The sequence below is a fragment of the Pelobates fuscus genome, chromosome 6 (genome assembly GCF_036172605.1).
Source record: "Pelobates fuscus isolate aPelFus1 chromosome 6, aPelFus1.pri, whole genome shotgun sequence".
NCBI lineage: Eukaryota > Metazoa > Chordata > Amphibia > Anura > Pelobatidae > Pelobates > Pelobates fuscus.
This window is the reverse complement of record NC_086322.1, coordinates 299336612-299353440: the sequence shown is the minus strand read 5'-3', so window position 1 is coordinate 299353440 and position 16829 is coordinate 299336612. Positions and strand designations below refer to the sequence as shown.

Sequence of the window (16829 nt, the reverse complement as noted above, 5' to 3'; positions counted from 1 at the left end):
TAGTGGCTGTCTCACTGACAGCCGCTAGAGGCGCTTGCGTGATTCTCACTGTGAAAATCACAGTGAGAGCACGCAAGCGTCCATAGGAAAGCATTGTAAATGCTTTCCTATGCGACCGGCTGAATGCGCGCGCAGCTCTTGCCGCGCGTGCGCATTCAGCCGACGGGGCGGAGAGGAGAGCTCCCGCCCAGCGCTGGAAAAAGGTAAGTTTTAACCCTTTTCCCCTTTCCAGAGCTGGGCGGGAGGGGGTCCCTGAGGGTGGGGGCACCCTCAGGGCACTCTAGTGCCAGGAAAACGAGTATGTTTTACTGGCACTAGAGTGGTCCTTTAAAATGCATTTCTCATTATTTCTTTCTATTCCAATAGCTACCATCTCTGCTGGAAAGTGATTTTATTCTCTAAAGTGCTTTTAGTTTTTCGAACATGGTGGGAGGAATCAAATACGGAAGGCAAGTCCAGAAAGCATTGTTGTATAATTAAAGGGACACTAAGCACCAAAACAACTTCAGCTTATTTAAGTGGTTTTGGTGTATAGTTCATTACCCTGCAGTCTCACTGCTCAATGCTCTGTTAAATACTCTTTCTGTTAATGCTGCTCTAGTCCCACTCCCCTGGTTGTCACTCACACAGCCAGAACGAAAAAAAAGTTTCATTTTTAATCACATCTTACAGCACAGTGTGTTTACTTTAGAAGTTGTTATCACCTGTTGTGTTCATTAACCGTTAAATCACACATAGGGGGCTGCTGCAGACAAATAATAGAGCAGGGGATAAGAAATTCTAAATTAACACCTTAAGGACACATGACATATGTGACATGTCATGATTCCCTTTTATTCCAGAAGTTTGGTCCTTAACGCAACACTCCAGGCACCCAGACCACTTCTGCCCATCGTCACTGCCCCTGGTAAGTTACTGAAGGGATTTTCAGCCCTTCAGCAACCAGGGATTGGGGGGTGGGAGGGAGAGGGGACCTGCAGTGCCAGGAAAACTTGAGGCACTGGAGTTTCCCTTTCAGGGAGTAAAAAGAGTTGTGCAATAAAGTAAGTTTAAACTTTCGATCTCTCTTTATAGGAAGTTTTAGGAAGGCTTTGCAAGTGAGATGTGACTAGGGCTGCATAAGTTATTTAACTCCTAAATGACAGAATGGAGACTGCGGGGGCATGATATATACACCAAAACTGCTTCATTAAGTTGTTTTGGTGCTTAATGTCCATTTAAACTTGACACTACTAAAGAACAGATCAGGATGTCACAGAATAAGGCCGAGGAGCTGGGTTATCACTATTCTAAATTGGACTCACCTGCACTGCAGAGATCTGCACCGAAGGGGCGCTGGTGGGAGTTGCTGGCCGAGTAGCCATGGCATTCTGAGATTGTGACTGGGCCTGAGCTTGAGCTTGAGCTTGAACCTGAGCCTGCATCTGGGCCAGCGCCTGCTGCGGGATCATCAGCAGTTGCCCATTCTCACTCCGCACGAGGACCATTCCTGTGGAACAAAGACAGGTAGAGAGTTAGTGATGAACAAGTGGGGGACGTTCTCTTTAATACAGTGAGAGGTAGATCGCCCCTTTCTAATAAATACAGCCTTGGCCCAGTTTTATACTGGACACACTGTACCTTTCTGTGTTAGTCTATCCTGAAAGGAGACTATCCAAACACAAAGCAGTCCACCTGCAATACATAGAACCCCTGCAGCAAGGCCTACGTGGGAGCTTTTAGAATATAGTTCTTATAGATGTTTCAGCTTAGGGGGAACTCATGGGATGGATATGGAAGGACACACTAAACACCTGACAAAACCTCAGCTGGATCCATTGGCTTTCCTTCCGCAGGCATTTCACTCAGATGAGAAGTTAGTTGGGGGTCTCGCCATCTTGTATTCCCCTATATGAACGTGGGCCAGAAGGCAACTCATAGCCAAGCAGCATTAAAGTACTTCTACAACAGCTGCACGGTTACATTTTGGACACCCTGCCCAAGAGCTTGTGATCAGGCAATACGATTGCTATTGTTTGCAGAAATGTAAACACATAAATTGTCACTGCTTTTCTTATCAGAGTGAAACAAACCTGAACTTAAAAACATATTTACAAAAAAACTGCACGAAGTTACCGATAAATACTGGCATTTATTTTAATGTACAACATACGCATCTAACTTTGGCTGTTGTTGAACTACACCCCCTATTATCATGTTCTCTTATGGCATAGAATTATGGGAGTTGTAGTAAAACAAGCACCGGGGGCCTGACAGCAGGTTATCATTTCACAGTAACTGGGGCTATGTTGATCAGAACTTTGGGGGAGACATATAAAAAGTGTCTAGATGAGAAAACCAGCAGAACGGAGACACACACCGCTGCATTTTGTAGGACAGTGGTTTTACTGCCGATTGTGGGGAGCAAAATTCCACTTTTCTGAATATCTTAATTGCACCACGAATCATTTACAACTAGCAACACAACGTACAATGTAAAACATCGTCCTGCAGGAACGCAACGTTACAACGGGAGGGAGAAAAGGCTGCAACTGTACAGGTTTTGCTCTTGTACACAAAGGCTGTTTAGACATCCTTATAGACAGAAATAAGACAGACAGGATCATTCCCCGCGTTAGGAGCGGAGGCCTGGCACTATAACCAGGAGTACCGCCCCACTATAAATAAATAACCGATTATCTCACTGGAAGACAAAGTAGGGTGAAGATAATCTATACTTGGTGTGACATTCCTGAATGGGTTAAAGTTCTGTCTGCTGGTTATGATATCATTTCAATACAATTCTAACAGACAGCGTACACCTTATCCCGGAAAATAATAGAAAGAACAGAACGCTAACTATATCACTGACGAGCAAGAATGTATATACAACAAGCTCAATGTTAATAGATTGAAGGAGCCTCGTTCTGTTCTGAACAGTTAGCTACAGCGATACCAGCAACTGGGATTTTTTTTCTTATTTGCGATGAGCGTAAGGAAACAAAGTTCACCTTAATTTCACTTAGCTTTGTGGTCAGGCAGGAAACTTGGCTGAATAAGACTGGTGGCGGTTTAGAGATTAGGGTTGATGTATGTAGGCCAGGGTTGCCCAAAAATGTATATCCCCAGATGTTGTTGAACTACAACACCCAAGATGCTTTGCGAGCCTTTAGAATTACAAAGCATCATGGAATCTGTAGTTTTGGGGATTAATAATTGGCGATCTACCTTTTAGGCACCCCTGATGTAGGCATTGGCGGTTAGTGGAGAGTTTATCATCTGCTTCATCTACCTCTTCATTTAGTCACTTCTATTTCCAACAAACGTGGACCGGTCTGGGGGAGACTTATTTTCTTACCATTTACCTCAGTCATGTAATCCATTTGGAAAATACATTGTGATTACTCTACAGTTAAAACTGTCCGACTCCAACAGTTGCAAGTTTATTTCAGAAGTTTCTGGCTGCCGAGCTTGACTTTGTGTACATGTGTCACGTTTCTTACATCTTTTATAATAAAAATATATAGGCGATTAGGTTATGGACACCCCATCTCTTTTCCATCTACCTTGGGAACACTTTATCACAATGGAATTGGAACCTGAAGTTATAGAAGCTGAATGTGAACATAAGGTCAAACTGCCCACACAGTGGCCCTCCAAAAAACTACAGCTCTTCTTGACTAAAGGTTGCTGTTGTGCTTATGGTGCCATGAGTGCCCTGGCGTCTGCCCCGCCACAAGACGTCAAACTGTATAATGGGAACAGAGTGACTAAAACAGAAGGGACCTACATAAAGTGTCAATGTTCCGTCCCCAGTGATAGTGACTATCGTCACAATCACTCTCAGGCAAAGCGATAGAATCTAAACAGCGGAGCTCAGACAGAAACAGGGTTCGAGGGAGCCCGGCGCTGGATTAAGGTAAGTGCCTGAGCCTATAGTGCCAGGAAAACAGATTTGTTTTCCCAGCACTATAGGATCCCTTTAATGTTATGCAGATATATATATATATATACACACATACATATATACATACACATACATTCACATATCTACACACACACACACACATATCTATACACACACACACACACACACAGACACACTCTAAAACTAAAAGTTTAGGTTGTCTATCAGCCTGGGCTAAAGCCCCACATCTTACAGTTCCCCTTTAATACTCCCTGCCATAGTTTCAAAAATACCCAAAGGATGCTGCAGGGCAGGAAGTGGAAGCCAGGTGCATGCTGGGAAATCGTTTAACCCTATTCCACTTGCATGACCTGATTTAGGTACTTACAACTTACTATATAAAAAAAAACTCCCACCCCCAAATTATCGAAGCGTTAAATCCACAAACAACTTAACCCAACATATAACAAGTTCCAGCTTTTTGGCCACAGGCGTGAAATATAATTCAATTCATTCACACCGACGTTAGCAATTTCAGGTATCCAAAATAATTTTATTTTCATTTTAAAATGGTCTTTAAATGAACAGTACATGTATATTTCTGTATAGAATTAATTGATGGATGGGGTGATTGGAGCCCTAAGGAAGAGACGTTCATGGCTCCCATGTTCCCATGCTGGGATTACACCAAACACCATTTGTTAGCAGCTGCTCAGTACTGTTCTTTTAAATGGCAAACTGCTGTCGTTTGCCCTGCTGTGGTTTCCATATGGGCCCTACGTTCACCCTCCCAATTACGGAGAACCCCTAATAGGGCCACCACCTTCAGCCAGTCACACACAAAGTATAAAGCCAATGCGCCTTGTTGAACTATTACAACTTTACAAAAAAAAAGTACTATTTTTTTTTTCAATTTCATTAGCATTATTTTACACAGTTCAGTGACAAGATGTGCATAAATCAGTTTGTATTCACCAAAAAGATACAGATAGACATGGAAGGAAAAAACAAACCTAATAAATGGAGGTGAGGTGATTGCAATCAGGGTGCTTATTGCATTATTACGGTGCCAAGGTTACAGTCGGAGTATTTTACGGGTACATACCCCCTTATTTTGTGTAAACCATTTTTGTGGCGCTGAAAACAGGCTGGGTGACTGAGTTTTACAATGACCACAATTACACAAAAATAAGAAATGGCAAGCACTGGGCTAACGTTTCCCAATACTTGCTTTTTACCCACACGGTGGATATACCTTGCACAGATCTTCCCAGCGCAGGGAATTAGACATGCAAGTCAAAACAAAGCAAACTTCATTAGAAAGCCACGTCATCCTCAGCCAACTGTGCCAACCCGAATATTAGGGGACCCTATCAGCGCTGTGAGAAATAACAGCCAGCATATAGTAAGCTGTAAAACAGGGACACTATTCTCGGAGAATCGAAGTTTCCCGTCCATTAACAGGCAGCGCTGACAGCATGCTACAGCTGGATGAGCCCAAACTGAACGCAGCAGGGAGCGAGGAGGTCTTTATATATGTAGACATCTATAAGCACGCCAGACTCCCCAAACCATCACTACGTCAATCTCCATGGCAACCAGAGTCATCAGTCTGGCTTCCTCTCTGCGCATTGGATTTTTCCTGCGAGCTGCTCTCATTCTGTCACCAAGTAACGGATGCTGTGTGCAGCGGCAGCCATGTTTACAGGAACTCCCTGTCTCAAAGTTTCCAGACATCGCTGAGGACGCGCTGCGATTTCAGCTTGCAGCCTTACCACACAGGTTGGAATACATATAGGTGGGAAAAGATACATAAACCAAGCACAGGAGAAAGGATTCATCGGTCAAGGTATACACAAATTACAATAAGGAGCATCAAATGCCATCTATATAGTGTGCTAGATTTAAAGTAAAATAAATAAATACATGGTCCCCCACTTGTCAATCACTTCTGATAACCAGAGAGAGCATAGGAAACGGCCACCTCTCTTCCATGGCAACTACAGCCTACACTTACGGTAGTAGTTGCCGAGATTATTCCTCTGGCAACCAAGTCTCATGCACTACCAGAGAAATAAAGGAATGGCCTGACAAATGTCCGTTCACACGTCGATGTGCAGCGATAAAGGACATTGATGGAGTCATGGCCTGGAGGAAATGAAAAAGTTTCTAGTTTTTATTTGCAATGCGTGCCCTGGCTATTGCTTGCCCGAAAAGATTTTGATGCAATTTGTTAAATCTTTAACAACCTTTAAAAGGGACTCTATAGGCACCAAAACAACTTTATTTTAATGAAGCAGTTTTGGTTTATAGATTATGAACCTGCAGTCTCACTGTCATGGGTTTCCTATGTCGATTTCACGGATACTGGATGTTCTCACGCAGAGCGTGAGGACGTCCAGCGTCATTTGACCACCTAGTGTTCGGTAAACTCCTAGAAGCACCTCTAGTGGCTGTCTGATAGACAGCCACTAGGGCCGGGCTCGACAAATCCCAGGGATTTGTGAGTCTGTTCCCTCTGAGGCAGGCTGGTGCCTGGATGCGTGTTCTGTAGGCGAGAGAACGGCAATCTCCCTGCCACTTAGTGATGTCGGAGCCGGAATGAATATGACGTCACACCGGCCCCAGCATGACTAAGCGGCACACAAAGGAAGCAGAGATCACAGCTCCTTCGCTGTCAGCCTACAATATGCGCAGTTGGCCGCTGGCCTTCGCTGTTCCACAGCCAGCCGCCCTGTACCCCAGCCAACCACCCACTGGTCCCCAAGGAAAACCGATCCACTCCAGCACTCCCAAAAGGTAGGGAGGCTGGGTGGAATAGAATTGTATTAAAACAAATAATGTGTGTGTGTGTGTCTGTATATCCGTGAGCGTGTTTGTCAGTGTGTATCGGTCAGTGTATGTGTCTATGTGGTTAGGGGACAAGCCCCCCCTCCAATCATGTGGGAATGGTGTTTCCAACTCACCTTTTTTTTAATCCGCACTGTTCCGGTCTCCCCGGGGCTGGCCCCGCCTCTATGGCTGTGATAATCACAATTGATGACCTCTGCCAATCCAATGCTTTCCCAAAGGAAAGCACTGAGAAGCTACTGCACATGCACTGCAAAACGCTCTGCTAGTCAGCATCTTCTCATAGAAATGCAAATCTATGGGGAACATTCAGCGCCTCCATGCAGAGTATTTAGGCGCTGCATACTGTGCAGCACTGGGATAGGAAACACTTTAGTGGCTGTCTGAGAGACTGAGAGGTATCACTAGGCAGCAATGTAAACACTGCCTTTTCTCTGAAAAGTCAGTGTTTACACTAAAAAGCCTGCAGGGACAGGCTATAGATACCAGAACCACTACATTAAAGGACCACTCTAGGCACCCAGACCACTTCAGCTTAATGAAGTGGTCTGGGTGCCAGGTCCCTCTAGGATTTCAGAGAAACTGCTATGTTTATAATAGGGTTAATCCAGCCTCCAAATCCTCTAGTGGCGGTCTCACTGACAGCCGCTAGAGGCGCTTGCGTGATTCTCACTGTGAAAATCACAGTGAGAGCACGCAAGCGTCCATAGGAAAGCATTGTAAATGCTTTCCTATGCGACCGGCTGAATGCGCACGCAGCTCTTGCCGCGCATGCGCATTCAGCCGAAAGGGAGGAGAGCTCCCCACCCGGCGCTGGAATAAAGGTAAGTTTTAACCCTTTACTCGTCATTCAGCCCGGCGGGAGGGGGTCCCTGAGGGTGGGTGCACCCTCAGGGCACTATAGTACCAGGAAAACGAGTATGCTTTCCTGGCACTATAGTGGTCCTTTAAGCAGTACTGGTCCAGATGACTATAGTATCTCCTTAAGAATTGTATTAATGTCATTGAAAATAAAGCTTTGTAAGTTTAAAAAACCTGGCTCCTAACTTTTTTAGCTGGCTCATAGATTCAAAGCAAATTTGTCAAGTCCTGTAATAGAGGCTGTCTAAGTCCTGCAATGTAAACATTGCAATTTCTCTAAAACAGCAATGAGTTACATTGCATGACTAAGAGGGACAGGGACACTGCACGCAGATCAATGAGATGAAGTGGTCTGAGTACCTATAGGGTCCCTTTTACATAAGACTGAAAATGAAACAATTTTTTTCATGCCGACCATGTGACCATGTGAATCACAGCGAGAGGAGTGTGGCTAGGGTTACATTAACAGAAACAAAAGTGATTTAACTCCTAAATGGCAGAGAATGGAGTAGTGAGACTGCATGGGCATAATATATACACTAAAACTGCTTCATTAAGCTAAAGTTGTTTTGGTGCTTAGTGTGTTTAAAAACAGAGAATCTCTTCTATATTGTATTTATATAGTGCTAACAGGTGTACTCAGCACTTTACAGGCTACATTACAGTATAAGGAGATACAGTAAGTGCAGAAGGTATACAGTGTATGTATATTTTATTTATATAGCACTAACAGGTGTACTCAGCACTTTACAGGTTACATTACAGTAGAGGGAGGTACAGTAAATGTAGTAGGTATACAGTGTATGTATATTTTATTTATATAGCACTAACAGGTGTACTCAACACTTTGCATGCTACATTACAGTAGAGGGAGCTACAGTAAGTGCAGAAGGTATACAGTGTATGTATTATTTATATAGCGCCAACAGGTGTACTCAGCACTTTATAGGCTACATTACAGTAGAGGGAGGTACAGTAAGTATACAGTGTATTATATTTATATAGCGCCAACATGTGTACTCAGCACTGTATAGGCTACATTACAGTAGAGGGAGGTACAGTAAGTGCAGAAGGTATAGTGTATGTATTATTTATATAGCCCTAACAGGTGTACTTAGCATGTTACATTACAGTAGAGGGAGGTATACAGTGTATGTATATTATATTTATATAGTGCTGACAGGTGTACTCAGTACTTTACAGGTTACATTACAGTAGAGGGAGGTACAGTAAGTGCAGTAGGTATACAGTGTATATATATTATATTTATATAGTGATAACAGGTGTACTCAGCACTTTACAGGTTACATTACAGTAGAGGGAGGTACAGTAAGTGCAGTAGGTATACAGTGTATGTATATTTTATTTATATAGCGCTAACAGCTGTACTCAGCACTTTACAGGTTACATTACAGTAGAGGGAGGTACAGTAAGTGCAGTAGGTATACAGTGTATGTATATTATATTTATATAACACTAATAGGTGTACTCGGTACTTTACAGTAGAGGGAGGTACAGTAAGTGCAGTAGGTATACAGTGTATGTATATTTTATTTATATAGCGCTAACAGCTGTACTCAGCACTTTACAGGTTACATTACAGTAGAGGGAGGTACAGTAAGTGCAGTAGGTATACAGTGTATGTATATTATATTTATATAACACTAATAGGTGTACTCGGTACTTTACAGTAGAGGGAGGTACAGTAAGTGCAGTAGGTATACAGTGTATGTATATTTTATTTATATAACACTAACAGGTGTACTCAGCACTTTACAGGTTACATTACAGTAGAGGGAGGTACAGTACGTGCAGTAGGTATACAGTGTATGTATATATTATTTATATAGCGCTAACAGGTGTACTCTGCACTTTACAGGTTACATTACAGTAGAGGGAGGTACAGTACGTGCAGTAGGTATACAGTGTATGTATATTTTATTTATATAGTGCTAACAGGTGTACTCTGCACTTTACAGGTTACATTACAGTAGAGGGAGGTACAGTACGTGCAGTAGGTATACAGTGTATGTATATTTTATTTATATAGCACTAACAGGTGTACTCAGCACTTTACAGGTTACATTACAGTAGAGGGAGGTACAGTAAGTGCAGTAGGTATACAGTGTATGTATATTATATAACACTAATAGGTGTACTCGGTACTTTACAGTAGAGGGAGGTACAGTAAGTGCAGTAGGTATACAGTGTATGTATATTTTATTTATATAACACTAACAGGTGTACTCTGCACTTTACATGTTACATTACAGTAGAGGGAGATACAGTAAGTGCAGTAGGTATACAGTGTATTTTATTTATATAGCGCTAACAGGTGTACTCAGCACTATACAGGTTACATTACAGTAGAGGGAGGTACAGTACGTGCAGTAGGTATACAGTGTATGTATATATTATTTATATAGCGCTAACAGGTGTACTCTGCACTTTACAGGTTACATTACAGTAGAGGGAGGTACAGTACGTGCAGTAGGTATACAGTGTATGTATATTTTATTTATATAGTGCTAACAGGTGTACTCTGCACTTTACAGGTTACATTACAGTAGAGGGAGGTACAGTAGGTATACAGTGTATGTATATTTTATTTATATAGTGCTAACAGGTGTACTCTGCACTTTACAGGTTACATTACAGTAGAGGGAGGTACAGTACGTGCAGTAGGTATACAGTGTATGTATATTTTATTTATATAGTGCTAACAGGTGTACTCAGCACTTTACATGTTACATTACAGTAGAGGGAGGTACAGTAAGTGCAGTAGGTATACAGTGTATGTATATTTTATTTATATAGGGCTAACAGGTGTACTCTGCACTTTTCAGGTTACATTACAGTAGAGGGAGGTACAGTATGTGCAGTAGGTATACAGTGTATGTATATTTTATTTATATAGCGCTAACAGGTGTACTCTGCACTTTACAGGTTACATTACAGTAGAGGGAGGTACAGTAAGCGCAGTAGGTATACAGTGTATGTATATTTTATTTATATAGTGCTAACAGGTGTACTCTGCACTTTACAGGTTACATTACAGTAGAGGGAGGTACAGTAAGCGCAGTAGGTATATAGTGTATGTATAGTTTATTTTTATAGCTCTAACGGGTATGCTCAGCACTTTACATGTTACATTACAGTTGAGGGAGGTACAGTAAGTGCAGTAGGTATACAGTGTATATATATTATATTTATATAGTGATAACAGGTGTACTCAGCACTTTACAGGTTACATTACAGTAGAGGGAGGTACAGTAAGTGCAGTAGGTATACAGTGTATGTATATTTTATTTATATAGCGCTAACAGCTGTACTCAGCACTTTACAGGTTACATTACAGTAGAGGGAGGTACAGTAAGTGCAGTAGGTATACAGTGTATGTATATTATATTTATATAACACTAATAGGTGTACTCGGTACTTTACAGTAGAGGGAGGTACAGTAAGTGCAGTAGGTATACAGTGTATGTATGTTATATTTATATAGTGCTAACAGGTGTACTCTGCACTTTACAGGTTACATTACAGTAGAGGGAGGTACAGTAAGCGCAGTAGGTATATAGTGTATGTATAGTTTATTTTTATAGCTCTAACGGGTATGCTCAGCACTTTACATGTTACATTACAGTAGAGGGAGGTACAGTACGTGCAGTAGGTATACAGTGTATGTATATTTTATTTATATAGCGCTAACAGGTGTACTCTGCACTTTACATGTTACATTACAGTAGAGGGAGGTACAGTAAGTGCAGTAGGTATACAGTGTATGTATGTTATATTTATATAGTGCTAACAGGTGTACTCTGCACTTTACAGGTTACATTACAGTAGAGGGAGGTACAGTAAGCGCAGTAGGTATATAGTGTATGTATAGTTTATTTTTATAGCTCTAACGGGTATGCTCAGCACTTTACATGTTACATTACAGTAGAGGGAGGTACAGTACGTGCAGTAGGAATACAGTGTTTGTTTATATAGTAGTAACGTGTAGTTTACTGGAAGCACTGTATAGGGAATGCTATTGTTTACAAACATTACAAATTGTACTTGCTATTTCTTAACAATTCCATTTAGCCCTGTTACTCTCATGTTTGTAGTAAAGGAGGACAACTGGCTACACCTTCACCCCTGGGTTATTTATATCATGGAGTATTCATCTTCCAATATTAGAGAGGCTGACGGTGGATAATGAGGGGATTATGGGTCATTTGTTTAAAAGAAATATTTAAACTTTAACCAATTTCATAATGGGGTGCAATTGATTCAAATCAAAGCTTCAATAGTACCCAGAACAGATTATCTTGATTTAGAGCAGTATCGGCTTATCCTGGCATTAGGGGCGAGATTTATTGAAGTTTTCTTTTCTGAGAAACCGTGAAATTCACTAGCGCAATTCCACGGGTGAAACACCCCCCTTTTACATCTTTGCGCCCCTTTTCAAAACAGACACCAAGAGACACCTTCACGAAGCAGAGCCCCGACACCATGCATCGTGGGAGATGTAGTAAAACATTTGGTGAGCCGAGGTTCCCAATCACTAATTTAGACTATTTGTACAGTGAGATAATAAGCATCCCTATACAATGCACATACATACACTGTAGTGCTGTACAAAAGTCCAAAAAGATGTGCATATTGTCTTGCATTAATTGGTTACACTTTGCACGATATTATTTACTGATAAATCTCATGAAATGATCACATTGGAATAAAAAGGCTATTAAAATCAAGAAGTGGAAATAATTAAAATGAAATACTCAAGGGTTTATTCACTAAACAATTAACTGTATTGAAGTGAAAGTTAAAATGCAACATTTATACTAAAATCCCACCCAGTGACTACAGCGAGATGGAGAGTTATCCCAAATCAGTATCTTTTGCCAAAACTTTGCAATTTGTTCAAATCACTACAATTCGGAGTTTAGTGAATAAACTGCTCCCCAGATATCGGTGACCTATTTTACAAACTACGCAGGCCAAGTGTCTTTCCCGAACATTTTTAATTCATTTTAATTCCCATCCGGCCCCGGCTTCCATCACATCTTCTCCACAGATCGAACGTTCGTTAGGAAGAATAGCAAAATGTTCATTGCTTGAGCTAAGCTTTCTGTAAAATAAGCTCTACCTCCGGAGCGCTTAGATATTGGAAAGTTATTTTCATGCACTTTCTCGAACGAATAAAATACCTATAATATTCAAATCTCACACGTAAATCAAACAGAACATGAAAAACAAATAATCAAAGCACAAAAAGTTTGGTGACACCAACTCTAAAGGGCACAACAGCACTTTAAAGCCAACGTTTCCCATCGGCTGCAATCCACTGCGACCATGCCCGCATAACATGTCACAGGAAAACATATCCTGGAAATACCACGAGCAAGACACACGTGAACACATCCTAACAAGATATCCACATGTCACAAAATGCTTCTTAACTGAACTATATTGGGTCAGTCTAACAAACAAAATGCGTCTTGGGTCCCAGAGTCGGATTCCAATTTTCTAGAAAATCAAAGATTTCAACCTGGAGTAAGTTTGGGTCAAAACACGGCTTCATTCACCGAATGTCAAAATGTAGTTAAACTGAATTTAAATATTAACCTTTAGGCAAAAATCGTCAAATATTATCCCACTAAACTCTAGTGCCAGATATTTTATTTTCACCAAAGTGACAGTTGTCTTTGGTGCTTGGGGAATAAACCTCAAAATGTAAAAATATAAGCCCCTGAAAATGACTCGGTTTAAACTTTTTCAGCTGAAAGATAAGAAAATAAAATATTGCAGAGCTTACACTGAAATATTGGAGGGGCTAGGTGCCTGCATCTTCCAACAAGGTTTTAGTGCTATGAGATAGCCTTAGTTCCTGGTTCAAAGTATTCCTCTGGCATACAAATCTCCTCGGAAATGTCAACGTGAAGGCTAGAACACTATACAGAGGGGGTCTTTTGGAGATGTTGACATATAAACAAATCAAATTACAGGGTCCTTCCTAAATAACACTAGACTCGCGGTCAGCGGCTACCAGTTGCCAAGCAATGCCTCACAGCCCCGGACACAACCGGAGATTTTTATTTGGATATTAAGTTTGTGGCGACAAACTGACAGCTGGGTGTCCGTAAACACAGAAAGGGTTATTAAGGATGAGATTGCAAATCAGCTCCTGGTAATGAGGAATAGGTAAGGATATTCAAATCAAAGCACCCAACACCTCTGGCAGCGTCTGACCAGTAACCGATATACTGCTGCTTTGCATTAGGGATTCTGTAACAAATATGAGCAATGCAAATGCTAAAATTATATCCAGTCTTAACTTAGAGACAACGGAGAAAAACTATGTTACGATTTCATAACACTTCAAGAATCTGGGTAAATGCAATGCATTACTTGGCAAAGTAAAGACATCATTTAAATGTTACAGGAGCTGAGCAGTAATAGGGTTTTAATTGGATACAGGCTATAGAACCAATGAAAAATATCTTGAAATCATGAATATTAACCCTTTTTACAGTTTGAACAGCCAACAGTGTAAGGGTTAACAGTGTCTGATAGTGAAACTGCAGCATACCAGGATCCCCAAATGCAAGTTCACAGGCATTACCAAGCAGACTTCTAGGGTAAAGGGGCACGCGGGGACACGAGAAACCAGGGCAGACCAGGTAAGCTGTAAAGGAGTACAGTTCCTAAACATCAGGCAATTTGCAAATAACTACATTTATCCAAAGCCACGAGAGTTGTCGGACAGATAACTCTTATCCAGCGTAACATTTGCATCGAACTATAAAGACTGCATGCAAAGATATTAACGGGACAGCACGATTGGTCCCAGATTCAGAGAACCACACAGTGCCATATCATAACGCAACATGAAAAGGGAGCAAAGAGTAACTCCGAATGTGCCCGACCCAGAAATAACCATTTCACTTACCTGGAGGAAGTTGAAAGTTCTGGATGTTTGGTGGGTTCTGAGGTGGCTGGGGCATACGAGGTGCTAGAACAGGAGGATTCATGGTTGCCCTGATGCCACCAACCGCCGCTGTAGGAGTCCTTGGCAAGTTTTGAGGCACAGTGCTGACTGTAGCTTTTGCCATTCCTGTGGGGGTACCAGGAGCATTATTTGGCCCCCCAGGTCCTGGATGTCCGGCTTGCATAGTCTGCCCTATCACCATGCTACCAGGGTTGGGCTGGCTCTGCTGGGGGGGCTGAATAATAGTTTTAGGGGAGTCTGACTTTATCACCTGGCTAGTTACAGAGTTGGGCTGACTGTTCATTTGCAAAGATACCCCAGCAGAGGGTGGCAGGGGAGAATTGATCACAGTATTACTTCCATTCTGCGTGGCTGGCACACCTTGATGCATTAGAGGTCTCACCAAAGCTACGGTGGTGGGCAAACTAGCCATTCCTGCTTGTTGTCCAGCTGCTCCAGCAGTGGAAGTCGATGAGGAAGAAATGACAGAAGCTGACACATTTGTTGTCCCAAGAAAAGAAGCCTGGATCACGGTGTTGGCTCCTGTATTTACACCACTCTTGGTGACAGGAGCTGGGCCATTGTTCACCAAAGTTACAGCGGGTGCAGGGTTGCTGTTTCCCTGGTAAGAGGTACCATGCCCACCAGGTCCGTGAGAATTAATAACAACATTACTCCCATTCATTGTCTGAAGGGTGGCTGTCTTTCCATTTCCTGGACTGTGGTTTGACAAAGTTGTTGCTAAGGTACCCAGAACCCCAGCTTTAGCTTGGCTAAGAGCCCCTGGTGTCTCCGATCCAGCAGTCTGGGCTCCTTCCTGTGGTGCTGTGGTTTGCGGTCGACTGTTATTGATAACTCCTCCCGTTACGCCAGGTACAACAGCTCCTAAGGAACAGAAAGAGAATGAGACACAAGTAGGAAGACAACGCTGCACATCCAGTGTTACATGAAAAGTTAGTGAATAACTCAATAACATGATGGGAAAAAAACACTGCACTTCATAGCAAAGCATGTCAGAGAGAGTTTTCCCTCCACAATAACCCAACGTCCCTAACATCACCCCACACGACATCATACCCCCCACCCCCAAAAAAAGCCCTAGGGAGGATTTTTCACCCATATAGAGATCAGGAGGATTTCATAAGCCCCCCATAAAACTAAACTAAACCCTCAAAGAGCCTGCCTGCCCTCCTAAGCGGTAAGAGCTTTATACTAGACACCTACACACCCCTGATCCCTCCAAACAGTCTGTCTGCCTCCTTGCCCCTCCAAACCCCCATCCAATACCCCCAGACACCCTCAACCCAGCCCCTGCAGCACACAGACACCCCAAAATCTCCCCCTGCCTCCCAGACACCCCCTATAGAGCCCAGACACCTGTAACTCCATACAAGGCCCCCCTCAGCTATAGAGCAGAGGGCCCTGCAGCTACTGGGGGCCCCTGTACCCCCTCATGCAGCCCCTGGGGGCCCCTGTCCCCCCACATGCAGCCCCTGGGGGCCCCTGTCCCCCCCAGCCATGCCAGCTGCCGGGCTGTGCCCCTGGCCGCCCGCAGCCCACTCACCCGTCTTGCTGATCTCTGAGGGGAGCCCCAGCTTGGCCTCGGGCTGGCCCCCGGGGCTGGAGACATGGTTGGCCAGGGCCTGGCTGCGGGCCTCGGGGGGGGCCTGTGGCTGCTGGTGGTGGTGATGGTGGTGGTGGGTGGCGGCCGCTAGCTGGGACTCCAGGGAGCCCACCAGATCGCTGACCACTTTCTCGTCCACGTCCGTATTGAAGAAAACCTCATCCAGCAAATCCGAACCCGCCGCCATCTTTACTCCGCCGCTCAACTCAGGAGGGCAGCGGTTCAGTGCGCGTGCGCGGCTCGGCGGTGACGTCACGGGGGAGAGAGCCACTCATTGGCCGGCGCCGCCCTATATAACGGGCGGGCAAATGGCTGCGAGCGCTGTGTGGAGAGCGGGAGGGAGCCGAGCGGACCTCAGGGGGGAGGGGGAGCCTGGGCCGGGGAAGCTGCGGGCAGGGCCCGGACAGACAGCGGGGCTCGGGGGATGGATGGAGAGCCAGCACGGAGAGGGCCCGGCAGGGAGACCCGGGGCCCCCAGCTCTTTGTCTGCATTCAAAATGGCTGCGGGTGTCCGGAGGGGCCACACCTGCAATTCCGGGGGGTAACCGGAGCGGGGAGCCGACCCTTTATATACCGAGCACCCCGCTTTATATCCACCTAGGGCACCCCCCCCCCCCCGCTTT

The 16829-nt window shown here is 43.7% G+C and overlaps 1 protein-coding gene across 1 annotated transcript in view; it reads right to left on the bottom strand.

Moving 5' to 3' along the window:
* The window catches only part of TAF4 (TATA-box binding protein associated factor 4), a 33662-nt gene extending 17251 nt beyond the window's left edge, over window positions 1–16411 (bottom strand). Inside the window, exons 1-3 of the mRNA XM_063459610.1 lie at window positions 16147–16411; window positions 14544–15467; window positions 1305–1489 (exon numbers count right to left, since the gene is read on the bottom strand). Of these exons, the coding sequence (XP_063315680.1) occupies window positions 1305–1489; window positions 14544–15467; window positions 16147–16393 (1356 nt within the window). The 5' untranslated portion in view covers window positions 16394–16411. The remainder of the gene's footprint in view (window positions 1–1304; window positions 1490–14543; window positions 15468–16146) is intronic.
* Window positions 16412–16829: the final 418 nt, after the last annotated feature.